Source organism: Ictalurus furcatus, chromosome 3, assembly GCF_023375685.1.
Source record: "Ictalurus furcatus strain D&B chromosome 3, Billie_1.0, whole genome shotgun sequence".
Lineage (NCBI taxonomy): Eukaryota > Metazoa > Chordata > Actinopteri > Siluriformes > Ictaluridae > Ictalurus > Ictalurus furcatus.
Genome location: NC_071257.1, coordinates 17,164,991 through 17,192,640, shown reverse-complemented (window position 1 = coordinate 17,192,640; position 27,650 = coordinate 17,164,991). Strand labels below are relative to the sequence as shown.

The 27,650-nt window shown below is 38.4% G+C and overlaps 1 protein-coding gene across 3 annotated transcripts; it reads left to right on the top strand.

The window, feature by feature from the left end:
• Positions 1-489: 489 nt before the first annotated feature.
• Positions 490-27,253, top strand: mark3a (MAP/microtubule affinity-regulating kinase 3a). Of its 3 annotated transcripts, XM_053621149.1 has the most exons (18): positions 490-1,253; positions 5,130-5,324; positions 5,716-5,769; positions 13,068-13,116; positions 14,464-14,529; positions 14,640-14,710; positions 15,425-15,481; positions 16,629-16,865; positions 16,954-17,073; positions 17,705-17,804; positions 18,381-18,493; positions 18,652-18,796; positions 19,147-19,349; positions 19,504-19,610; positions 20,829-21,068; positions 22,056-22,082; positions 25,322-25,366; positions 26,182-27,253. In XM_053621149.1, the coding sequence occupies exons 1-18, from the start codon at positions 1,203-1,205 to the stop codon at positions 26,537-26,539; spliced, it is 2,238 nt and encodes a 745-aa protein (XP_053477124.1). In that variant the 5' UTR covers positions 490-1,202; the 3' UTR covers positions 26,540-27,253. The 3 variants fall into 3 exon arrangements, with proteins under 3 accessions (XP_053477124.1, XP_053477123.1, XP_053477122.1); XM_053621147.1 differs by lacking the exon at positions 25,322-25,366 and having other exon boundaries at positions 491-1,253; XM_053621148.1 differs by lacking the exons at positions 22,056-22,082; positions 25,322-25,366.
• The last annotated feature ends 397 nt before the right edge of the window (positions 27,254-27,650 follow it).

Genomic DNA, 27,650 nt, shown 5'->3' with positions numbered 1-27,650 from the left:
TCCAAAGACATGTGTGGTAGACTGGTTGTCATTTCCAAGTTGTCTGTAGTCTGTGAGTGTGTGTGATTGTGCCCTGTGATGGGTTGGCACTCCTTCCTTGTGCCCCGAGTTCCCTGGGACAGGCTCCAGGCTCTCCTGTGTTCCTACGCGGCATGGAAAACGGATGGATGGAAGTTATGTCAGATGAATAACCTTCACAACAAGCTCTATTAACTCATTTTATTAATTAATGGGAGGTACTGGCACAAGGATGATGTTCTGAGTATGTTCTTAGCTGCTTTAACTCTACTGTCATATTTATGCGAGACAGAAGTGGTGCAATATTTTTCACATCTCTTTTTCAACCCATCCCACCCTGAAAGCTCCCAAAACTTTGAAACAAGAAAGTGGCCGAGGATGGGTCTCCAATGAGCACAGAAATCAGAGTTTCTTCATTTCCTGTGGTTCTTCACAGCCCCGCCTGTTTTTCCACAAAATCCCCCTCCCCTGCTCCAGGATAGAAGAGTAGCTGCTATTCGCCACAGAAATACATGCTACTCGCAACCAGTCTTCTGATTGGACTGTCCACTGCTGTGTTAGCTGATAGAGATGAGCGGGGAGGGATTTGTCAGAATACGAGTAGGGGGGAAAATAACGCTTGAGGTGTCCTAGCTTGTTTGCCATTGGGTGGCCATCTTGGAAGGAAGGAGCTTTAACCAAAAGCGACAGGCAGAGGTCGGAGGAATGAAGCTGTCAGAGAGCGCCTCATTCCCAGGCCCATAACACAACAGCTTTATTCAGACCCGTCGAAAAGGAGTGTTTCAATGCTTAACTGCTTTTATTTGTTTCACAAACGGACCGTGGTGGGATAGTCAGGGCCTTGTGGGGGTGATTTTTCTTCTTCTTTTTCTTCAGTACAACCGGACATCCGAAATGTGAATCAGAGAGCCGCAGTCAGCCACCGTGCCTCTAGTTACCGCCTTCTGTTGTTTTGGGAAGTCCGTTTTTTTAGACTAGCTAATGGCTCGACCCCGACGTTGGATTACAACGCCGTTTTCATCTCAGGGACACAGTCTGTAGCCTGGACATTATTCCAGTGTGAAGTTTTTCCTCAAGTTTGCTCGTCGTTAGCTCAGTGCAGTAATGGTGTAGACAGTGTTAAACAGCGTCGCGTTATCTCAAGTTCAAAACCGTTTCTAATCCAGACTCGACTCAGCGATACAATGTCAACAAAAACAGCACTACCATCCGTCAACGAGCGGAAAACCGAACATGTAAGTAGCCCGTTTTCTTTCTCAGTCATTCCTGTAACGTTACTCGGTGTATTTCTATATTAAAAAAAAAAAAAAAAAAAAAAAAAAAAAAAAACAGCTAGCTGAGACATCCCCTGTCCCTGAAACGGCGCCCTGCTCTCTGTCCCCTACATTTACATGGTGGTGTTTCTCTACCAGACAAGCTGGAACTTTTTGTACACTCACCTAGAGCAAAGCATTCAACGAGTGCTGTGGTTGTTCTCCATTTCGGAAGATTGCAAAACTCTCCCGAATGGTGTACTTACTAGTGGATAAGGCGTGATTTCGTACATAGACACTGCTGTGTGTTTGTTCCTGCTTTGTTACAGTGTAGCATATCGAGTCCATTATTAAACGCTGTAGCTCTTTTGTATCAGATGGACAGATGGACCTCCAGCATGATGCCACACGCATGGGGTCTGCAGCATCACAGGGAGTGGACTTTTAGTCTAGCTAATGTGTGCAAAATATGTTTAAACAAACACTCTTGCAGAGCAGTGTGTGTACTGTATAGTTTTTTATGATCTATCCCTGTATTTTAGGTGTGTAGAGGTGTACATTTTCACTTTGACTGATGAGAGCTAATGCGCATTGGCGTGAGGTAAGGTAGGGGGGTAGTCAGCTGTCTGCTTGGTGAGTCACGACTAGGAACTGCAGGTGAATGCTTATTGCTGCAGTTCCCCTACCCATTCATCTCCAGCCTCATAGATCTCTAAAATGTCGCAACACAAACAGTGTGTCTGATGTCATGTGTGCGTCACAGCCTCGTTCGCATAGTGTGTAGGTCTCTGGGTGTGATGTGCAGGTGATTTTGACTATCACTGACCTGCTGCTTGTCATTGGGATCAAATTTGCTTTGAGTCCTTCAGAACCACTGCATTTTTTTTTTCTCCTACCTGCTGATCATCGTTTGTATATGACCTTTACAATAAGAGGAATGCTCTGCACCTATAGATATATGCTTGAAGATCGAAGGAGTTTCTGAGCGTCATTAAATTCCAGCACAAGTGATAGAAAGAACATCATTATACATGTATCATATATATGATGAAACCCCCGACGAGCACTATGAAAACACCCTCTAGGTTTTACGCATACATAAGGGGTGTTAGAACCCAATCCTGGAGAACCGCAGCACTGCACATAGCACTGAACCTCATCTAAGACACCTGAATAAACTCCTACACTAAAAAACAAACAAAAATACAACATCGTCATGGGCTGAATTTAATCTTTTGGAAGAGGGGAAAGCCAAATCTCTGGTGGAGTCTGACACCACAGGCGTAGATAAACATAATAATGGGAGGTGTTGGTCACCAGTGGCGTTAATGCACTGACTCACGCCTGTTACACAGATTTCAGCGCTGATATAACCTGTCTGATGAGTATCGCCAGCAGGCGAGTATCAGTGAGCCAAGCAATTTGCTCCCGAGGCGTTTGGTTTGCTAACACAAAAAGGGTCTCAACTGATGACGCATCATAGCAGTATTTTACGTACCCACATTTTGTCCTAATCAATCTACCTATTTGAATATTGGTGTGTTAGCGTTGTATTTATCTTTGCATTTTAGCACCGTGTTTTAGTATATTTCCTGTTCCTCAGTATTGCTTGCCATTACGCTGTGGCAGCATCTCTCACAGTATTAAAAAAATCCACTTTTATGGAGACTCAAAAAGCAGCACAATACTTGCATTTTAGATCAGACTGTATCAATACTAAAGCTAGAACAAGAGATGATCTGGTTTAGTTAAAACTACACATTGCACAAGGTCAGCTTTCTGTGGAGACAGTGGTGTGTTGTTAGGAGTATCACACTGGGCATCCCAACGTGCTAAGTTATTTCCTGAACAAATGAATGAAACAATTCAGTCACTTCCAATATGTGTTCTATTAATATATTGTTCTAGGTATGCAAAGTTTTAAGAAAATAGCATGTTACAAATGTGTAATAAGTGATAGGTTTGAGTTTTCCTTAAAGCTATAGTAAATGGAAGTAAATGTAAATACTACATGTTTATCTGCTAAACATATCAGTGTATTTATTTTTCACTTATTCATATCTAGTACATGGTATGCTGCACTCCACTTTTTTTGCAGACTGCTGGCAGTTATGTACCTTTTTTTGTTCAGATATAACAAGGTCAAAACTTGTTCCTGCACCATTTCATAATTATGTCACTTATCATCAGGACCTTGTAAAATGCACAACAGTTTAAGATCTATAATATTTTCTCCAAGCTCAGTGGTCAGTGGCAGTAAGACTGTGATTTATGGCTTTTTGCTCATCATACTTTTATCAGGGAAAACTTTAATATTTGTATCTAAAGGATAATCCCTAATATAATTTTAAAAAAGATCTAAAATATCACTGGTAGTGTAGCGCCAAAGCAGGATTTGTGCCTTTTGTAAAACTGACACCATATACTGAATAGAGCCGCGCAATATATATATTTTTTTGTTGTTGTAGTTGTTCATATTGAAATGTCCTCTGTAGGCTGCATTATGCAAATGAACATGAATAAATCAGGCAGGTCTCAATTGTGTCTTTTTGAGTTCCAGAATGTTTTGTCATAAACCTAACATAAACAACACCATAATACAATAGAATGTTATACAGTGTCATGAATTTCAGTTGTTATCACGCATATATATAGTTGTTATAAGGCATATCACAATCGCAGTATGTACAGTCACTTCCACTGACGAGAAATCTAATCTGTACTTGAAGAGCGAGAGAACATTTTGAATATAACCATGTGTCACAACTATTGGCTCCCTTGGAGCTTTTTATGATCAAGATGTAACCGTAGCATGTTTCCTTTTATAGTTTTTTAAAAAAAAAACATTTCTAGGAACTCTTAAGCAGGCATCCATGACTTCCTGTTACACTAGGGTATAAATATGAGGTAACGCAGAGGCTAAATACACTTAGTAATTCATCAACATGGGGAAGTTTAGAGAAGACACGAAAAAAATGAGACAAAAGTGTGTCGTGAACCTTCTTAGAAAAAGACACAAACTGTGGCAAAAATTATCAGAGTTTGAGATTGAAGTTTGAGTAAGTAGCATTTTGACATTCACTGCATTTAGCAGAAACTCTTTTCCAGCATGACTTATAAAAGCACATCCTCATGCTAGTTCACTAGGTCAGGGACTAAGAATACCATCAGCCTAAAAACCCTGTTGGGGCTTATTAAGCAGGAAAGGAAAACACAAAACAAGGTGTTTTTTCAAACCAAGTCTCTAAGGCTACAATTAGATGCCACCTCCATACCAACAAGCTATTTGAAAGGCATGCCAGAAGAAATGCTTTTCTTTCATCTGACCAGAAACATTAGAGCCTGGAGTTCACTAGACACTACCGGAACTGGTGTCTGTGGTCAGATGAGACGAAAATAAAGTTTTTTTTCACCAAACACTTAAGGAATAAAAAGAAGGATGGTTATACAGAAAATAACCTAAATCTCCACTGTCAACTATGATGGTGTTCCACGGTTCCTATGGTTCCACAATCTGTGGGGTTGTGGAACCATATTTCCTCAAAAATCCCTAGGAACCTTGTGTAGTACACATGGCAGTACAGTATACGACATTGCTTGCATATTTTCAGTGAGAGAGTTAGCTTATTATCCACAGACACATTTGTTTTTACATAACTTAAAAATTACAGGGGGTAACAGTAATTCTGGAGCTGACTGTAGCAATGCATTTCACTTATTCTGTACGTATCAGTTGCCCTAGTACATACATGTATTTGTGTGTAGATGTTATCTGAATCTTACTAGGTAGCTTAAAACCAAACTTGATCCCTTAGCAAATTATCATCATGATCTATATTACTTGTTTCACCTTCACAGCACACCTCTAATGGTCACGGTCGTATGGAGGGGGCCTCTCGGTCTGTAAGGTCGGGTGGCCGAAACCGTAATTCAGGCAGTTCAGGCTCTGAAGACCAGAATCCTCATATTGGGAATTACAGGCTCCTGAAAACCATTGGAAAAGGCAACTTTGCCAAGGTCAAACTGGGTCGTCACATCCTCACTGGCAGAGAGGTGAGCGGTCAGCAGTGTCCTTCCTGTCACACAGCTTTGTACTTCTACTAGAATGTTACAGCTGTAGGATATTAACAGATTAGACTGTACATGCAGATTTTAGTTGCACCCTAAAATACTTTGTTAGCACATAGCCACATTTTTATTCTTTATTTAACCATAGTTTAATATTGGTGTCTTAGAAGCTGTAATATTATTGTAGACATAAGCAAATTCAAATGAATTGATTATTTAAATTTTTTCTAACCTCTGAGTGGTGTGCATAGTAATAAAAAAAACTTACCCTGGAAAAAGTAAGAGTCCATATTTCAATGCATATATTGTTAAAATAAAATGCTAGAAATTAAATAGGGTGCCGTCTTATGTGTAAAAATTCAAATCTTTTTTACAGGTGGCAGTAAAAATTATTGACAAAACCCAGCTGAATCCAACAAGCCTTCAAAAGGTGAGCTATATTATGGGTTAAATCTAGAGTTATTGTTTTGGGCATGAGTATAGCTTTTAGTTTTTATTACATGTATTTAAAATGGATATTTGGAGAAATTATTTATTTATTCTAAAAAAACAAAAAACGTTAGGCATGCCTTAAATCACCAGGTTTGTATCCTTGTTCTCAAGGAAATGATGTCATCCATGTCAGGAAGGGAGGTCACTGTGGACTCGGAAACATTGTTTTACTCTGTGGGAAATTATGTCCATAGGGCTTTGAGTTGGTACAGATGAGTGTTGGTTATCATTTAGTCTGTATATTGGGTCAAAAGCACTAGTTTGAGTTTTGTAAGGTTTATTGTAGAACTTTTACAAAACCAGTATGGCATTCACCACAGTGTAAGTAGTAAATAAAGGGCTTTTAAATGGAACCCCGACTATGAAGACTTGTATGGTTTATTAGATTAACGCTGACATCCACTATATAAATCCACTATACAAAAACACTCTAGATGTCATTTTTAAAAAAGAGGAAAAAAAAGCCTTGCACTCGTAGGCCACCTTTGATGTTTGTCACAATGCATTCTGGGCAGTGACTTCAAATGGTTGCAACGGACCCTACAGCGATATAAACGTCTTCAGTCTTTTCAATCTGAACCCGAGCGTAACGTAAGCGAGGAGACTGATATAGAAGACATTACTCAAAATGTACATCAAAATGAAGATGATCAGAGAGGTGAGGAGGTGAGACTGGAGCAAAATCCATGGTGTCTGTGTAGCAACTGCACGTCTATGCCAACCAAGAGTCTTTGTTGTTCAAGGTAAGCATATGGATTAAACTATCTTTTTATGATGAAACATTTTCTAATCTCAATCATTTTTAGAGAATATCAGCTATTATCTCACTGTCGAATACTTTATCCTGTTAAAATTCAAACGGCCCGCCAGTACTCTGTCACCATGTTATGAGCAAATCTATGCTATCTACACAGCTCCTGTGTGTACGAAGGTACTCATATCTTTGTAAAGCTAAGATTCTTGTTGTTCGATTGATATAAACCGTTTTGTGATGCAATCACAACAGCAGCTACAATCAACGTCTCTGTCAGACCTCCGTTATACAAACAAACACTTACGAAACGGAGGCAACTCAACTCATATGAAGCCTCATAGTAATCCACTGATCAATAACATCCTGACAAAACAGTCTTGTTACACTGGCAAATTTCCAAACAGTATAATTATGATAAATATTTAGTCCACCTTTCAAAAGAGACCAAAACCAAGCGTGTACTCCAAATGGGTCAAGAACAGCTTTAATTTTACTTTGGGCATGCCTTGGCTAGGCGTTTTAGTCTAATTTTACACAAGCTTTATGTTCTGAGAATATACATAAAAAAACATGCTAACAAGATGCTTACAGGTTTGATTATATTTACATATATCCCCTGTATCACAGCACACAAGAACAAGAAAATTCCAGCCAAAAGCAGCAGTGTGGCATTCTTTTCCTGCTGCGGGGGCTAGTAGCTAATTCTTTTGAGTGCCCAAGTGCAACCATTTTACGTCATCGACTCAGAGTGCATTGCGCATGTCATGTAATATGTATTAAATATGAAGGATTAATATATTAAGTATATTAATAAATATGTTAAGTAATTAACATATTTCTTGTGTTTCTAACAGTGTATTTTAGTAGAAGAGGGCAATTATTGTGTGTTAAGGCCAATAAGTCTTCATAGTCGGGTTATACTCATGACGAAGTTATACTCATGACATTGATTTGTGGTTCGTCTGGGGACTGCTTACAAGCAGAATTTTTATTCGCAATGCTAAACATTGACAGACTCTCCATCTGTCAAAGGAGACATTGACAGTGTCTCCTTTCCTGTGTGTTGGCATAGTGTATCTAAACAATCTGCAGAAAATCTGCATTATGCTTGATTGTGGGGGGTGGAGCAATGGCAGATGGACAAATAGGTGGCAGATAGGAGTGAAGTGAGACCGAGGGCCAGCAGGATGATTTGTTCAAGAGGAGATAAGGAAAGCCACAGAAGGGCCAATATTGTGGGTGGTGAGAGATTCAGAAGAGGCCCATGAGCATAGATGAAGTAAAAAACAAGCTGGAGAGGAATAGAGTAGAATCCACTCTCATGCTTTCCTTCTCTCTGACACATGCATTCAGAGACCCTGTCTCTATTATTAGCTGGGCACAGAAGCGCACTGCAGTTAGATTTTCCACAACACTACTGTTTTGGATTTTGCTTATATTCTGCCTCTCCTGCCTTCTGGTCCTGGGCCAACAGAGAGAATATATATATGAGAGAGAGAGAGCACTTCATCACCGCTTTGCGAAATCATCCAACTAACCCTGCTACAGTCAGATTTTTATTTTTCTCAAATTTGCACTGATGCATTGCCAGTGCACCTCTTCTGTAATCCTCTTGCCTCTTTTATAGCTCTGTTTTACCTGCTTCCTCTCATTCCCCTTGCTTATTACTGTAGCAGTGTCCTTGCTTCAAGAGTTATTATATTGTTATATTCGAAAGCTCACATGTCTGTATGAATGTGTGAGAACTTCGTTGTCACTAAACGGTTGTGTAATTGTGCGTGGGTGTGCATCTTGCACTTGTCCCCTGACTGAAGTGAGTTGTCGTGCCGCAGTGTTCTTTAGCAATCATGTAGGTGTTAAGATTGTGGATCAGGGAGAGAAATGGACAGCAAATGGAGAAAGATGGATTGACAGACATAGCTTTCAAGAGCAAAGAATACTTTGCTCTGATTGTATATGATGTATCTGATGAACTGAAGTGTATCATACAGATACAGATACAGTCCCGATTCATTTGTTTTTGCTATAGACTGAAGGGATTTCGGTTTGACATCAAAAGATGATGAATATGAGAAGAGAGTTTAGAATTTCAGCTATTATTTCCTAGCATTTATATATAGATGTTAAACGACAGAGAACATAGTACATTTTGTACCAGACCACCCAAACACTGACAGGTGTTTCTTGTTGCCCAGGTGTGTCCTCTTAGATTGATTGTTTAAACAATAAACACCTCTGAACATCTACTCTTGAAGACTACATTTGTTGTTTAAAAATGATACCATGAAGATCAGAGAGCTGGGAGAAAAGCAAGCCATTTTGAAGCTGAGAAAAGAAGGGAAATTCAATCAGAGGCATTGCACATTGGGCGTAGAAAATACAACAATTTGGAATGTCCTGAAAAAGAAAGAAACTACTGGTGTACTGAGCAACAGATACCAAATGAGTCGGCCACGGAAAATCACACTAGCTGATAACAGAAACATTGTGAAAGCTATGAAGAAAAACTCAAAAACAACAGTCAGTGACATCACCAACAACCTCCACAGGGCAGGTGTGAAGGTATCACAATCCACCATTTGAAGAAGACTTCGAGAGCAGAAATATAGAGGCCATACCACAAGATGCAAACACTCATCAGCAGTAAGAATTGGAAGTCCAGTTTGGAATTTGCAAAGAAATACAGAGATGAGCCACAAAAGTTTCATAACCAAGATTAACCTAGACCAAAGTGACGGAAAGACCAAAGTGTGGTGAAAAAAAGGATCTGCTCATGATCCAAAACAAACTGATCAGTCAAGCATGGTGGAGGTAGTGTCACGGCTTGGGCTTGCATGGGTGCTTTATTGTTGATGTAACTCATGATGGTAGCAGCAGAATGAATTCAGAAGTTTACAGGAACATTGCCAGTTTACAGAGAAATTCATCCAAATTAATCGGGAGGAACTTCATGTAGCAAGACAATGACCCAAACACACTGCCAACACAACACAGGACTTTGTTTGGGGAAAAAGTGGATGGTTTTAGACTGGTCAAGTCATTCACGAAACATTAACCCAGTTGAGCAGCATTTCACCTCCTGAAGAGGAGACTGAAGAGAGAAACCCTCTGAAATAAACAACAACTGAAAGAAGCTGCAGTAAATGCCTGGAAAAGCAACACAAAAGAAGAAACCAATGATTTGGTGATGTCAGTGAGTCACAGGCTTGATGCAGTTACTGCAAGCAAGGGATATGCAACCAATTATTAAGTGTCATTTACTTTAATTTACTTAAAGACTTGTCTGTTGCTATACTTTTGCTTGCTTAAAAATTGGGTGGCTGATACAAAAGGTTCTATGTTTTATGTTGTTTATCACGTCTAGATGTAAATACCAGGAAATAAAAGCTGGAATCCTAAATTCTTGTCTCATATTTAACTTTTGATCTCAAACCCAAATGTCTTTGGTGTTTAGCACAAAAAAATGAATTGGCCATGTCGTTCCATTGTTTCGGAGAGGACTGTAATATCTAAATGCTTTTCAGAGTGCTAGAAAACCACCATGATTATTCCTTTGTAGGATATATTATATTGGAGCCAATTTTCAGTGAAATCATGCCATTGTGAATAATAATCATGTTTCCTTAATTTAGCAGATTAATATAATTTCAGACACCTGTGTTAATTTTTAACAAGAGCAACTCTACTCGCTGTCCTTAGTGCATTTCTGTCGTTCATTTTATTTGCCCTGCTTTGGTTTGCAGAAGGTTCACAGCAAGCTTGGATTTTTTTTTTTAATGAAACCGTGAGAGTCTTTGCATCAGATTGATATGGATACACCTGTCAAAACCTTGCCTTACATTTAGTCAGTTCAAGGAATATATTGGATGGATGGAGGAGGATAATAATAATAATAATAATAATAATAGCAGACACAAACTCATTTTCATATATATATTTATCTCCCAGTTTGACATCTATTGGTAAACAAATGTTGTTGTTTTTTTTCCGGATATGGCATTGCAAAAATAAAAGTGAAACTTTTAGTAGACCAATGATTTTTTGGTTTTTTTTCCTGAACCCAGTGAACTTATTGCCATTTCTACAACATTCTGCTCTGCCCTGCTGTCTTTAACAGCTACTGCTGTAGTCTCCAGATGGATTTATAGAGACACATTTGCATTTACATTTATATGTATTTGGGTGGTAGATGCTTCATCCAGATTGACTTTTATCTAAGGTCAGATTGAATAAATTGGTTTATACAATACAATATATAATATATTATACAGTGCCTCCACTAATATTGGCACCCTTGCTAAATATGAGCAAAGAAGGCTATGAAAATTGTCTTTATTTTTTAACCTTTTGATCTTTTGTTAAAAAAATTCACAAAAATACTCTGTTCTTTTTCAAACACAGCACAGTCATTCACACACAATAAAAAAAAAAACTTTGTTAAATAAATGTGTGCCACAATTATTGGCACCCTCTTAGTCAATACTTTGTGCTACCTCCCTTTGCCAAGATAACAGCTCTGAGTCTTCTCCTATAATGCCTAATGAGGTTGGAGAATACATGGCAAGGGATCTGAGACCATTCGTCCATACAGAATCTCTCCAGATTCTTCAAATTTCCAGGTCCATGCTGATGGACTCTCCTCTTCAGTTCACCCCACAGGTTTTCTATGGGTTTCAAGTCAGGGGACTGGGATGGCCATGGCAGGACCTTGATTTTGTTGTCAATAAACCATTTTTGTGTTGATTTTGATGTATTTTTTGGATCATTGTCCTGCTGGAAGATCCAACCACGGGCCATTTTAAGCTTTTTGGCAGATGGCAGTCAGTTTTTCATTTAATATCTGTTGATATTTGATAGGGTCCATGATGCCATGCATCCTAATGTCCAGGTCCTCTGGCAGAAAAACAGCCCCAAAACATTCAAGAGCCACCACCATATTTAACCACCTCTGGTGTTTATTGCCAGATAGCTTTATTTTGGTTTCATCTGACCATAGAACCCGATCCCATTTGAAGTTCCAGTAGTGTCCGGCAAACTGAAGACGCTTGAGTTTGTTTCTGGATGAAAGTAGAGGCTTTTTTCTCGAAACCCTTCCAAACAACTTGTGGTGATGTAGGTGACTTCGGATTGTAGTTTTGGAGACTTTCTGACCCCAAGATGCAACTAACTTCTGCAGTTCTCCAGCTGTGATCCTTGGAGAGTTTTTGGCCACTCAAACCATCCTCTTCACAGTGTGTTGAGACAATATAGACACGCGTCCAATTCCAGGTTGATTCATGATATTTCCAGTGGACTGGAACTTCTTAATTATTGCCCTGATGGTGGAAATGGGCATTTTCAATGCTTGTGCTATTTTCTTATAGCCACTTCCCATTTTGTGAATCTCAACAACCTTTTGCTGCACATCACAACTATATTCTTTGGTCTTACCCATTGTTATGAATGACTAAGGGAATTTGGCCTATGTGTTACCTCATATTTATACATATTTAAGTCATGGTTGAGCAATTTCCTGTTCCTAGTCACCCAGGTGTACTGAAAATGTAAAATATCATTGGGAATATACTTCAAATGTATTTTTCTCATATTAATTCATAGGTGTGCCAATATTCATTGCACACCTATATTTAACAAAGATATTTTTTTATAAACCTGTGTTGTGTTTGCAATTGTTTTATATCCATGAGAGCAGAGTATTTTTGTGAATTCTCTGACCAAAATATGAAAAGGTTAGACAATAAAGACAATTTTCACAAGCTAATATGCTCATATTTACCAAGGGTGCCAATATTAGTCGAGGGCAGTAGGTATGTGTGTGTGTGTGTGTGAGTGTGTGTGTGCGTGTATAATATGTGTATATATGTATTGACTTATTTTAATACCTTTTAGTATTCCATCTTTTTCCATATTAAACATATATAGTTTTAATGAATACACTTAATATATGATTTATTTACTACAATAATAATAAACAGACCTTGCACTGTAGCTTTTAGCTACCACCAACTTTGCTTCTTATTTTTAGCATGTACACATAGTAAATAGTCATGGATGTTGCAGTTCTCCCTCTGCTTGGGTGATTTATAGTAGCTTATGTATTTTTTTTAAACTGCAGGTTGATAAAGTTTTACTGTACCAATACCTTTACTTGCATACTTACCAAAAACAAATGTTTCTGTGTCCTTTTTTGTCTCTTACATGAGATTAAAAGTTGATTAACTTGTATTCTCTAGTAAAACTCGTTTTACTTAGGTAAGTGCATTTATGTCTATGTTGAGATGAGCTTTGTTTGTTCTGAGGTTAGTACTGCTGCTTGTACAAGGAGGACAGCATGTGTGAACTGTCTCAGAAGTGTCTCTTAACACTTGCTCAGTGTCTTTAGCACTCTCTCCAAGCTAAAGCTGGTGAAATTATGCCTGTGGCTTGTGTCCCTTTCTGTATTTATTGCTCAGTGTCATGTTTTTTTTTTCTTTGTCCATCAGCTCTTCAGGGAAGTTAGAATAATGAAGATTTTAAACCACCCAAATATTGGTAAGTTGAAAATAAAAAGTAACGTATCAGTAAAATGCTGTGTGCACATTTCCTGTTCCTGTCTGCCTTATAGTACCAGTTAGGATCCTCTGATTTACTCCTCTGCATTTGTTCTGATTTTTACACTTGTACACACGGTAATGAGTCACTGGAGCAGACCTATTCTCGAGTATACACAGAAAGAAGCTCTATGCATCCTTTCTGCCAGTTTAGACTGCTTTAAATGCTTTAAAGTCCTGAATCTGTGTGAGAGAGTGCAACGTGTTGCCTTGGAGACAATTCCTTACTGGTGCAGTCTTTATTGCAGAGTGTAATGGGCATACTGATGGAAGTACAATGAAGCACTTGTCTATATAAAATTGCCAACCCTGTTACATACCTAAAGGTCTTAAACAATATGAATGCACACATTGTCAAGGTGCATGTTCTTCCAAGTACAATACAAATTGTGATACAGGAGTTACTATTTGCAATGATTCCAAAAATATTACAATGGGGCTAAACAAGGCATCATTTTCATATTGTGGAAATATCACAATAAGAACTTTTTAAACGTTATTTTGGGACAACATAAGTTTATTACTTGATATTTGTTTGTAAACATTTATCTTTTTTTTGTTTGTTTCAAATCATTCAGCACTATATCATAACTCGTGTATATAAACATATTTTGACTGCGTAGTATTGTGCTCCATAAAATAAGGGAAATGAAGCATCACCAAAGGAAATAGTTAGTTGTTACCGACGTCTATAAATATGGAATTGTGAGACCTCATAATCATACCACAGGCCAGGCCAAACAGAGGACAACCACAGAGGTCCTGGTGACTGAGGGCAAAAGAAAAATAATGACGATTTGCTTGTGTTTATTTAAAATATTTCTTAGGGATGTCAAATCTGGCCTCCATATTATAGAGATTGATTTTTATTTTAAGTAGTTCTATTGAGAATGATTTTTGGTAGAGTAAAGATAAATAGTTTCACACATGGATAGCAGAATAAATCATGATTTCCAGTGAAAAATCCACACTAATGCATCATGCCTTTCTGGAAGGAAGGAAAGAGAAAATCATGGGGAGTGAAAATTACAGATGGAGAGAGACATTTCAGTCGATTGAGCCTTTATGAAAAACTGCATGGTTTCTACCATTATTCAAACGTTATTTCTATTGAAAGTATTAGAATGAAATCTCCCAGCTTTAAAAATTCATTATTCATACATTCTTCTTCAGAAAACTGTTTTATACTGGTCAGGGTCACAGTGTCAGTTTAAACATGAAAGATTATTCACTCCAAATGAGGAACATTTCAAATGTAATTTGTCCTGTGTCTACTTATCCCCTGCAGTAAAGTTGTTTGAGGTGATTGAAACAGAGAGGAATCTTTATCTTGTGATGGAGTATGCCAGTGGTGGTGAGTGTTTGGTTGTAAGACACGACCTCTTTTCCCTTATTTGTGTGGTCTTGTTTGAGATTTGTCTTGCTCTCATTGATTTTCATTGCTTTCATTTGTTTTGTGCGCAGGTGAAGTTTTTGACTACCTTGTTACTCATGGCAGGATGAAGGAGAAAGAGGCCAGAGCTAAATTTAGACAGGTGCAGGATTCTTAACAACTGTTTTACATCCACATTCTCACATAATGTTTGATCATAGGGTGGAGAATTGCCACCTAGACACAACCTTTTATCTCTAATATTCTGAGGAAGTAATGATTACTATCTGAGCTCACCTATCTCACACACATACTAAGCGGAGTCTGGTGTAATATTCGTGTAATAGTAAACTGCCAAACGAAGTGAATTAAAATGTTCTTTAATTTTGTAGCAGTAGTTAGTTCCCCATTAATTCTCAGTTTGAAGTCCCATTACTCATCAGTAGGCTATTCAAACAGATTAGCAACATGGACTGGCACAACCATGGTGTTATCTTTAATGCCTGGAATCAAAATATGTTCTGTAAATGGATATTGTTCAGATATAATATTTACAAAAGATTGGTTCCTGTTCAGAATGTGTTTGAGTGTGGTTGCATCTGCAGATTTAAGATAAAGGGTTGTAAACAGATCCAGTAGTAGTCACATTGATACTGGGAAATACAGGTCAAGCAATTATGTTCATTGGGATAAAAAATTAGCCAGTTTGTGAAAGCAGATTTATTGCTCCCTCCTGTGCTCCTTATGTTCAGTTTAGGTTAAAAATATTCCTGCTAATTGAAGGTCAGATGTAATAGGCAATAAATGAATGGCTATTTAGATATTCATATGTCTAGATTTTAAGTCTACTTAATGAAAACATTTTTGTTCTTCTCAGATTGTATCAGCTGTGCAGTACTGTCACCAGAAACACATTGTTCACAGAGACCTGAAGGTAAGCATGCGTTCATGTGCATGCTCTTGTGGCTGAGGGTGGATATGCTCATATTTATGCCGTAGGTATTTTTTTGTTATGTATGTCTGTACTGCATGTGAGGAAGCACAACATGTTCTGTTGAGAGGCCCCTCATTATGTAGATTGGCCATGCCGACATGCTTTCTTCACTTCAGACTTCCATGAATAATCCATGAGCACAGTAAGAGGGGTTTTGGCTACATGTATGCCTCGATGTAAGTGAAAGGAGATAAGAAATGGTCATGGCATGTTCCTGAGGTTATTAGTAACATCTGTATGTTATATGTAATAGCATCTAAGGTGAGTGAGGAGAAACTACTAGAACATGGAATATAGTGTGTTCCTGAGGAGCAGAAGATTGTAATAGATCATGCTGCTCTAAAATATGGTTGTTGTTGTTATTAGCACTCATAATAATGTTGTCTAAGACATTTGTACCCTTCTCTTTGGAGCCTACCGATGCCTTTAATTTGTAAAGTTAGAATTAAGCTAGTAATACACAACAGGATTTTTAGCTCAGTTTTATCCCCAGTATGCATTTTCAGACAAATTTTAAAAATCTGAAAATGTAAAATTTTTTCCATCTTAGATTTGCCTGCTTTTTATGACTGAAAACCTACAGAAGTATTACAGTGTAAAATGGTGACTTTAGAGACTGAGCACTTGCTTGTGGAATTGTGGACCTGCAGTATATTTATCATGTAAAGATGACTACGTTTTGGCGGGCACAAACAAGTTCAGTTAGATGTAGTATGTCCAACTCCTTCCTTTTTTTAAATTAAGAAATCCATTATTGATAGTAATGTGTGCAATGTTCTCTGGTATTTTTTTTTTAACTATTCTGGCTTTGTACATTATGTAGTGTATGCCCAGCTTTAGGCATACACTGAGCAATATGGCTCTATCTATAACTGAATTATGACAGCACATTACTGCATTGGAATTTTTTTTAATACTGCAACTTTGTTTTTGAGCATAAAGCAACAAACTGTTCATCCCTGTGTATCAACAGTCAGCAATTTGTCATAGCCCATTTAGAGATATTTTTTTCGATTAGGGAAACAGTTTAGATTTTAAAAGGCTGGAGAGAATCAATAACTCCTCTATATCTATTGCATAATTTTAGGCTGAGAACTTGCTGTTGGATGCTGATATGAACATAAAGATAGCAGATTTTGGCTTCAGTAACCAGTTCATCGTGGGAAATAAGTTAGACACGTTCTGTGGCAGTCCCCCATACGCTGCTCCTGAGCTCTTTCAGGGCAAGAAATACGACGGGCCTGAGGTGGATGTCTGGAGCCTGGGGGTCATACTCTACACTCTGGTTAGCGGATCACTCCCTTTTGATGGCCAGAACCTCAAGGTCTGAATTGCTATGTACAGCTCCGTGTATAGTTTAGCATTCGTAGTTGAGAAAATGTGCAGTTTATGTTTTTGTGCATGTTTGGCAGGAGCTACGTGAACGTGTTTTACGAGGTAAATATCGAATTCCCTTCTACATGTCTACGGACTGCGAGAATCTCCTCAAACGTTTCCTTGTGCTCAACCCTGCTAAGAGAGGAACACTAGAGGTTGGTATCTCTGGCATCCTTTTTTAACCTGAACCTAGCCCCATTACCATAGAACAATGAATAATGCAGCTGCAGTTTGCAGTATGTGCACTCTCTGTATACTCTGCGAGTGTGGAGAATAGTGAGGGAGCACACAAAAAGCTTGGTCTGCCGCTCACCGTTTCCTAGCTGCAAGACATAAAACATTCCATTATTCTCTTTCATACTCCTCTGGAGTAATCACAGTCCTACAGTCTATTCAAACAATGAGTGTGTCAATATTTGCCAACTTTTATTTATACATATGTGCTCTTTCATATTGAAGAGACAGTTTGAAAGCACTGTTTGTAATATTGTGAGCCCCCTGCTGCCTGTAAGGCAAATTTCACTGACAATGAAAATAAGCCGTCTCCTTGCATTTCCCCTTGACAAGCCTTCCCCTTGTTTTTGTTTTTACGCTAATAAAAATCCAAGAAATGTTGAAATAGAATGGTGATATTGCACATTTGTTTTCCTTATGTATCTATGAATTTATAGGTCTAGAAACACCAAATATTATTACAAACTGCACTTTTAGTTGTTGTGTCTATTGTAGATTTACTTTACCCAATGTATAATGACTGGATGTGGAATGATCCTTGTTCTGTCATAGCAAATCATGAAGGATCGATGGATCAACTCCGGTTCAGAGGAGGATGAGCTCAAACCCTACACTGAACCAGAGGTTGACATCTCTGATGGGAAGAGAATAGGTATGCAGCAAAATAAGTCTCTGCCTCCAGTTTTCTGTTGTCTGTGAAGGTCACAGCCTTTTATAGGATGTCAGATCTGCCTGCGTAACCACATACGCATAGACCCAGTCTTTTTCTCACTTCCTCAACATAGGCTTCCCTCTTGGCTCATGAGCATCACTTGCAACTACATAGATACTCATTGAGTGAGCGATGTTAGGGTAGTGATCGACTGATGTAGACTGCTAATTAAAAGCCCATGAAATTCAGTCTAATGTAGGTGTTTTAGTGAAGCCTAGTTCAATTTACTTTTGGAAGAAGGCACTTTGCTTGTACATGAAATTCCACAATGGTGGCATTATATCCAATGGCCCAAAAGCCATCTTTACTGTCATATATTATTCAACATCTATACATTACCTGGGAGAAAAAAACTCTCAGGCATACATATTCCATATACGTCAAGCACTTCAAAATATCTTCTCTTATTTATTTTAGAAGGAACCACCTTATTCATGTAGAAGCATGTATTTTAATATGCACTCTTTATTCTGTCACTGATTTGTCACATTTTCTTTTGCTGGGTGACTTATGCAGATGTGATGGTTGGTATGGGCTACACCAGAGAGGAGATTCAAGAGTCTTTGTCCAAGATGAAATATGATGATATCACAGCCACCTACTTACTGCTGGGCAGGAAGCTTAATGAGGTGAGAACTTGCACCACTAAAGCCATTTCCTTCTTGGTAAATTTTCATACTTTGTGTACATCACCACAGAAATCGATGCATATCCACAGTGCAGGTGTTAGAGAATCCATGAAGAGCAGGGATTTCATCTTTAGATTCTGTTTTTGTTTTTTTTGCAGGAGGGGAATGACCCCAGTACCAGCAGCAATCTCTCTGTGGTGAAAAACAGGCCTGCTAGTGAGATGAATGGCCAGTCACCAGCTCACCAGAAGGTCCAGAGAAGTGTCTCGTCCAATCAAAAAACTAGACGCTACAGTGACCAAGGTGGCGCTCATCCGAACAGTTTTAATTGACCTTAAATCATATAGCAATTCCCTATCATAAAATAAAAAACGTATACATTCAGTTATTCTAAAGGCTATAAAAATACAAATAAAAATTTTGGAATTTTTATTAGTATAATTTACTCAGAAAAAACTAATAACTTTTTGGGCCAAAGATGACGAGTTCTTCTGAGTCCTGAAAAAGCATTGTAACTGCATTTTAAATTAATACAGTTCATATTGTAAATTCAATTATATTACATTATAGATGTATAAAGCTGAACATTTTTGTCTCTCTTTTCCTTTTGATCTTTCTCTTCTTTCTCTTCTCTCTGTCTCTGTCTTTGTCAGTGGGTGGTGTTGTAAACACCGGGTTGAGTAACGTTAAGAGGCCTATTCCCAGCACAGCAGACGTTAACACTAAGCAGGATGGAGGCGTTGTAGTCCGTAAGGCTCCATCACAGAGTCCCCCCAGCCCATTACTGGGCAGTGCAAATAACCCTAACAAAGCAGACATACCTGACCGCAAGGCAGGCAACTCTCTCACTCCTAATGTGAGTGCTTGTGTTTAAGTCTTAATTTCTCACTGTGTGTTAATGACGTTTTTTTTTTTTCTTTTTTTTTTTCTTTCAGCATGAATAATAATTAGCGTTTTAGCGATTTTGCACTATATGTGATGTGCAAGATGTGTGTGTTGGTTTTGCTCAGAATAACTCTGGAGGATCTGGAGGAATGGGTCGGAGAAACACGTATGTGTGCAGTGACAGGAACAACACAGATCGCCTCTCTGTTGTTCCCAATGGAAAAGAGAACAGGTACAGTTAGAATGAAGTCTCTTCTTGCAGCCTACCTGGCCCACTTGTAATATTTAAAAGTGGTTTTGAATGTGCAGTTTATTTTAGTAATGATTGTCATTTTAGAGTTTAACTTTTATATCCAAACAATGAGGAAATAGAAATCTTTCTGCACTAGAATGCAAAAGGGCACAGTTACATTTATGTACACATTTGTGTGTGTGTGAATGCATTGTACAGTATATGTACCATATTACATTACTGCTCACCTTTATTCACACTATCCACAATTCACACCAGATCTGTAGTGTAGCCATCCATATGGTAGTTATATACCATCATCTCTGTATATACGTGCACTCTGGTTTCTATCACAGCTGGCCTGACCATGGTCTGAAACACGTGTTAAAATCAACACCTGTGTCCTGCGCTTGATGGAAGTTGCACTTGCCTCTAAAAATGATTAAGCAGCATGTTGTGTGTTGTGTTAGCAGTGTCATAACCTGAAATGAATTTCAGTTAACTTCAGGCTTTGTTTTATTGAATAATTTAAGGCACAATCTACTGTCACACATTCTTTCCATTTTAATAACATTGCCATGAAATACATTTATGACCGTTCCATGAAACATGATTAAAATAACGTTAATAATAGGGGGAAATTACACCTTTATATTATAAATCCTCATCTACCTTTCTTTTGCAGTAAATGTTATTACCTAATAGGGCATACATTTTAATAGTTTCTGTTAGCCCTTTTTTTCCATAGAAACATCTGATTCTAATTTCAAACCCTATATCCTATTAGGATTAGGCGATAGATTATGTTAAATCTGTTTTAAAAAAAATTGGACTATGGTTACAGCCCTTCAGGGTCTCTCAAAAATGCTAATGTGGCATGGGCAGAATTTGAGCTTGACACCCCTGTTGTATTGATTTTACACTGATTTGAGTTCTCATGACAAAAGAAAATTTATTCAAATTGAAAATGTCCAAGTGTCAGTATTGTCTTGTGAAGCCTGTGTCTCGTATCATGGCTTTAGTGTATCATCTCATACCTATTTGACATTATTTTCATTGCACTTGTAAGTAGTTCGCCTTGCAAGCAGCAGAATGCTTTAAAAACGTCTAAAAAATAAAAAGTGTAAACATACAAAGACTTTGCTAGTTCTACAGGATGTTGTAGACAAAGGGAGAGAGAGGAAAACTCTGATCATGTTCCTTCCTGTCTTTCTGCAGTGCGTCTTTGTCTCCAGATCAGCGGAACCCAGGTGCCTCCACTCACAGCATCAGCAATGCTGCTACTTCTGATAAACTGCGATTCCCACGAGGCACCACGAGTCGCAGCACCTTCCATGGGCAAGTGAGGGAATGTCGCACTGCAACGTACAACGGGCCACCAACCTCACCCGCCCAGCCCCGCAGCCGTGCCAACACCAACAACCTGCTCACCAAACTCACCTCTAAACTCACACGCAGGTAAACACACAAAACGCACACAACCCTGAAGTCTCACACCTGTTTCACACACGATCTGTTTGCAGTACGTTTGTAGTGCGTATTTTCTTTCCGTGCCCACGTTAACAGGTTAGAGCATTCGCACTGCTCACAGATGCGGCGTGACCAGTAAGATGCAGGAGCGGCGCAGCAGTGCAGCGATTTGTTTCCACACCAAATCTATTTTTGCTGTGCTGTACGCGCTGAATTAAAGCGATAGCGCATGGTCCGTGATAAAAATGAACACTGATCGACATGAAAATTTTGTATACTACTATTTTGCATAGTCATCTTATTACTTTAAGCCTGGGGTAAAGCAAAGAAAACCAAAACACTTACCAGGGGTTGCAAAAATAACTAATGCGGTCAAATTTATATCTAAAGTATATTTTTTTAAATGTGAAATACACTACACAGCATGTTATATTGTGTGTAGATGTCACTGTTTGTGCGGATGGTACGTTTTTTCATTCAAAATGTTCGTGATACTACCTTTTCACGTAACACAAGTACCATGTTTAAATGTTCTGCCACTTGCTTGAGTAACGTAATATATAAATCTATATAGAAGCAATGAATGGAATATTACGTCGTTTATTTTTATTGTGTTTAAACATGAATACATCTATGAAAGATTGTGTACTGTGTTGTTCTAAACCCTCCACCTTCACGAGAGCGTGCTGCTTCCGCACCGCATACGTACCGCAATACGTGCTGCATACGGATCATGTGTGAACCAGGCTTCACAGAGAAGAAACTACATACATGCTTCGTATGTAGCATTCGTACTCATTAATAAAATATACATAATCAAAGAGAATAGACTACATTTAAAATGAAAAAAAACTTTTCTAATCTTAAATGAATTGTTCAGAATGTTCTATTGCAGTTTCTTTAGTTAATTTTCCTCATTTTGTCCATCTTTGTAATGTTTCCTCCTTTTTGTTTTGTCATCTTTTTGTATTGTAGAAACATGTCATTCAGATTTTCCAAAAGGTAGGACTTCAAGTCTGTTGGGGGTAATGAGCTACAACGAGCTGGAATACTAACATGTAGCGCTTAGTGATTTTCTTCGATTGCTGTGATTGCATTCATTTATCTCTGTATTTGATTAAGCATGCCTTTAAAGCTTTATCTGCATGCTAATATGACAAATTAAAATCAGAATCTTGCTATGGATTGCAACTAATCAAGTCTATCTGCTTGACCTCCTGGTATACTCGGCTCATGTTTCCATGGCAACATGAAGCGTAAATCTGTTTTTGCGCAAACTCATACTCTGTTAATGAGTTGTAGCATGATCCATCCATGAAATGGTCATGGATCAGTAAAGTTGCAATCATGTGAGCTGTCGGCTTTTTGATTTATTTTTTTTGTTTTATATTCATTTATTTTTGTTCCCCTACTGATAATAAATGATTAAGAACCTTTTTTTTTTTTGGACTGTACAGGACTACTTCTGATTCCTCTGATAGTCATGATTGGTACACCTTAAGGGCTAAAACGTTTACTGGTCATGTAAATGTGCTAAATTATTTGGAGTTAGGCAGTTACCTGGCACTAGCTAAATTGGATAATTATATAAATGAGCAGGTGTGGAGGTGTTCCTAATAAAGTGGTCGGTGAGTGTATATTGTAATAAGTAGGATGTCAGGGCTCCTAAAGTTAATTACTATTAGACAGCCATTAGCCTGGGGCTAATTAATTAGATGACTTTATTACCAGCCGTGTAGACATATCAACTATGTTTGTGATGGTTTTAGCTAGAATGAGTCATCCCCAAAATAACAGCACTCCTTTCTATGTGAGTGCGTTGGACTTCTGAAACAGTAAAGGTGAGCATTAGCTTTGTGAAAATCGTTTGGACGTTTTCAGGTAACACTTTTGGCATCGTTTGAAAAAGGTACATCTTTGGTACGTGACATGCGGGCCATTTTTACATTTCAGATGGCTTTTTCCTAGCGAGTGCCACAGTGTGAGGTTCACTTACGCCATTAAACTCACCAGTGTCGTGTGTGAATCAGTTACTGAGTCAAGGACTGGAGTTTTGAAATGACAGATATGCATGTCTATTTGGATTTAGTCTTTTAGTAGACCGTCTTATACAGTGTGACTATCTATTACACAGCTCGCACCAATAATTATCATTAAATCAGTGGCCCCAGGCTTATAAAATGTATCATCACTAAGTAAACTATTGTCTAGTGCCTGAAGCTCAGCAGAGGCTGTCTCAGGATGGTTTACCCTCATCTCTTGCTCTTTGTTTTCACTTTGCCTCTATCACTCATCTGTTCGTCTTCACTCACCAGCATATGTAGCTTATTTTTTGTTTTTTTTGTTGTTTTGTTATTTTTATAGGGTATGCTAAACAATTTAGCAATTCTCATTACCGAGTTCAACTTTGTGTGGGTATTTTTCAAAATGATATTGGATCCACAGTTTTTAAACTGTTGTGAATATACTCTAGCACTGACAAAATGGGCTCTTTGTTGTTTCTTCTGTCAATTTCAACCTGCCCCTCTTTTTCCCCTCTTGTGTGTCCCTTTGACTTCTTTTTTTTTCCCCATCTCTCTTCTTCTTCTTCTTCGCTGGTTATCTTTTCTCCCCTCCACTCTATTTTATTTTTTTTTTTTTAACATCAGGGTCACTTTTGACCCGAACAAGCGTCAGTGTGCTGCTAAATCAGGGACGGGGGCCCCCTCTGTGCCCCCCACCCTGTCAGCCCCTTCCAACCCTGCGCCAAAGACTCTTAGTAAGTTTGTATTCTTTCTCTCTTTTTCTATCCTTCCCATCCTCCTCTTCATCATCTTCTACCTTCTGGAAACGTGGCTTTACAAGGGCTACTTGGCCTCTGCATACTCTAATCGCTTAACATTCTTTTAAAATATCTTCAATATCATTACAAATCTTTTTTTTTTGTGCATATTCAGGAGAAGAAGCTATAGGGAGTTGTAGGAATGTACAGGTGGAGAGTATCTAGAGGAAGGGCTAATTAAAAACTACTCAACAATATTCTGTGTGAGTATGTATATGTATGTATACCCTAAGTGGCCAAAAGTATGTGGACACCTGATCATCACATCTATATGAGCTTCAAATCCATGGGTGTTAATATGGAGTTGGCCCCCGTTTGCAGCAGCAACAGCATCCACTCTTCTGGGAAGGCTTTCTACAGGATTTTGGCATGTCAGTGGGAATTTATGTCCATTCAGTCAAAAGTGCATTTGTGAGGTCTGGCACTAATGTTGTACGAGAAGGCCTGGCTCGCAGTCGGCATTAATCCCAAAGCTGTTCAGTGGGGTTGAGGTCACGGCTCTGTGCAGGCCACTGGAGTTCCTCCACACACCAAACTAATTACACCATGTCTCAATGTACTTAACTTTGTGCACAGGGGCAGTCATGCTGGAACAGGAAATGGTCTTCCCCCAAACTGTTGACACAAAGTTGGAAGCATACAATTGTGTGAAATATCTTTGTATGTTGTAACATTAACATTAGCTTTCACTGCAATTAACTGGCCTAGCCCAGACCCTGAAAAACAGGCCATTATCCCTCCTCCAGCATCACTGTTGGCACTATGCATTCGGGTAGGTAGTGTTTTCCCGGCATCCGCCATCAGACTGCTAGATAGTTAAGCATGATTCATCATTCTAGAGAACATGATTCCACTGCTCTAGAGTCCAGTAGCAGCATGCTTTACAACACTCCATCCCACACTTGATCTTGCACATGGTGATCTTAGGCTTGTGTGCCGTTGCTTGGTCATGGAAACCCAGTTCATGAAGCTCCTGATGGACCATTCTCATACTGATTTTGCTTCCAGGGGCAGTTAGGAATTCTGTAGTGAGTGCTGCAACAGATGATAGGTGAATTATTATTATTTAAAAAATATTTTTTATAGAGCTTCAGCACTCAGAAGCACCACATACTTTTGACCCCACAGTGTATATGTGAATAGGTTCCTCACAACATGCCTTTAGATCAGGCAACTCTCTCAACGTTATGAGAGAAGCATGGTAGCTCAGGAAAATTATGACTCTATTGTCAGAGATGTCCACTGCCATCTGATATATAGCTTCTGTACATTTAGATATTTTACTCTTCTTCCTTTTCACTTTCATTGCAATCCCTCCTCCTCTCATTTTCCTTTTCCCCTGCTCTAACCAATGATGTTATACTTAGCTCAAATGTGCTGTCCTTCTTTCCTTCCTTTTTGTTTTCTAATCAAATAACAGAGTCTCAACCGAGTTTGAGAGAAGCGGGAGATTTGAGGGCACAAGGTGAGGAGTTTCTGAGATCCTCTACCCTCCACTTGGTTCATATATGTTTGGTCTCTACCTCAGTTGTGTCTGACTTGACCCATAGTGTATTATCACATCGTGCTTGAATGGTCATTAATGGGGCCTGTGAGACCTTTGCACTTCTGGAAACAGAACTAGTACAGTCTCATTATGGTCATTTCAATTGCATGTGGCTTTTTATGTACTGGTGTGATTGCTGTTTGTGTATTTTGTAATGTGGGTTGTTGTGGGGTTTGCATGCTTAAACAGTTGTGGGTTGCTGTGTAATATATGTATTTAATTTTCTGTTCTGTGGATTTACTATTTCCCTTTCCCTTCAAATATGTAATATATCATTTATCACCTTAAGTAGAGCTTGGGTGAAGATATATATATATATATAGATATATATATATATAAATTATATATAATTAGTGTGGTGTATTTAATTTCTTATAAAATAAAAAATAAAAACCCCACAATACATTTTGGTTTTGGGGAGAAAAATAATATTGACTGATAACCTGATCAACTCATAACATGTAGCACACTGAACAATAAAAATATATTTTAGTACTGAATGTTTCCTCCTTTTCTGTTAAATAATATAAGATTACACAAAATGTCACAGGAGACACTGATTTTTATTTTGTCCTAATTATTGTTTTGCTAGCCCATAATGTCATGATTATATTGTATAAAAATGTCTGCAAATATTGCAAAAATAATTTTGCCATATCACCCAACCCAACCAATCCTTTTTTCTTTCTTTTCCACCCATATTCCCTTCTTACATTGTTCTTTCTTTCTCTCAGTCGCTATGTACCTGGGGATCAGCAAAAAGATGAAGGGAAAGATGGAAAAGACGGGAAACCCCGCTCTCTCCGTTTCACCTGGAGTATGAACACCACCAGCAGCATGGAGCCAGCCGCCATCATGAACGAAATCTGCAAAGTTCTAGACGCCAACAACTGCGACTATGAACAGCGTGAACACTTCCTGCTTCTCTGTGTCCATGGTGATGGACATGCTGACAGCCTTGTCCAGTGGGAGATGGAGGTCTGCAAACTGCCCCGCCTCTCACTCAACGGTGTCCGTTTTAAGAGGGTCTCTGGGACATCCATCGCTTTTAAAAACATTGCTTCTAAAGTTGCCAGTGAGCTCAAGCTATGAATGTCTATAATCTATTCATGTAGAAGAAAAATGAAACTTAAATCCTATATAGAGAAACAAAGCTGTACAATCACAAACGTAGCAGTTTGCAAAATGTATGGGTTTTTTAACAAACCACTTACCCTATGTATTTCAAGTGTATAGACTTTAACATTGCTAAAAGCAATAATTTAAGTGTCACAAGTTGTTACACACTGTAAAAGAGAATTTATTTGAATCTTTTGCTCAAGAATGTGCACGCCTAGGCACACTCACTCTGTATCCCTTACAGAGTGACAATGTCAAGATGTGGCATAAAAATGTAAAACCAGAGATATACTTTATTCCTCTTCAGACAGTGTTAATGCTATAGGTATTTGGTGTTTTGAGCAGCCTGTGTGTAAAGGCTATGTAAAATCTTTGAAGAGCCAAAATGCTTTTAAATTGCTTCAGTTATTCTGCACCTCAGTCAGGTTTGTTTTGTCAAGGTTTTGTGCTTGTACTTGAATGTGATCCAGCGACCCAGTTTGAGTTCACTTTCACTGTGTGAATGCTGCAAGACCGGAGTGAAAAGTTTTATTTATTTTATGCCCATTACCCATGTGTAAATAATGCACCTTTTGATTTTAATTATTACATTGTTGCCATTCCTCATACTCTCAAGAGCTCTAATATTTTAAAGAGCTACTTGTAATTGCTCACAGTTATGGATTCTATTAAATCAGCTGTACATGACTGGCTTTATTTGCTAGCTTAAATTGTTCTTTCAGTCTACACTCATTACTCATTCATAAGCCATCCTTTCTTCTAAAAAGTGCAGGGGTGTATCCCATAGTTGTGAATATAAAATACATGATTTAGCTTGGCTTGGTTGTGGGAAGACAACCAGAACCGGGAAGAAAAGCGCACTCAAAGCAAGAGTACACCGTGGGGATGGCCCAGCATCGTCCCAGAATGACAAGTGTTCTGAACACTTTAGATACCTTATGTTAAACAGTTGATAACGTGAATGCTGATTTATGATAAATACAATTGTGTTTGTTTTAGCTTTAACTTAAACAATTGCAGACAATAGTTAGATTTGATACCATTTAACAGGTCCATATGTTATGGCTTCAACCACTACTGTTTT

Bases quoted from the DNA above. Each gene is read 5' to 3' on its own strand.
- mark3a (XM_053621149.1), top strand. From the start codon at position 1,203: ATGTCAACAAAAACAGCACTACCATCCGTCAACGAGCGGAAAACCGAA. The intron at 15,482-16,628 runs GTAAGCATGCGT...GCATAATTTTAG, and splicing joins TTGTTCACAGAGACCTGAAG to GCTGAGAACTTGCTGTTGGA. The intron at 18,494-18,651 runs GTGAGAACTTGC...TTTTTTTTGCAG, and splicing joins TGGGCAGGAAGCTTAATGAG to GAGGGGAATGACCCCAGTAC.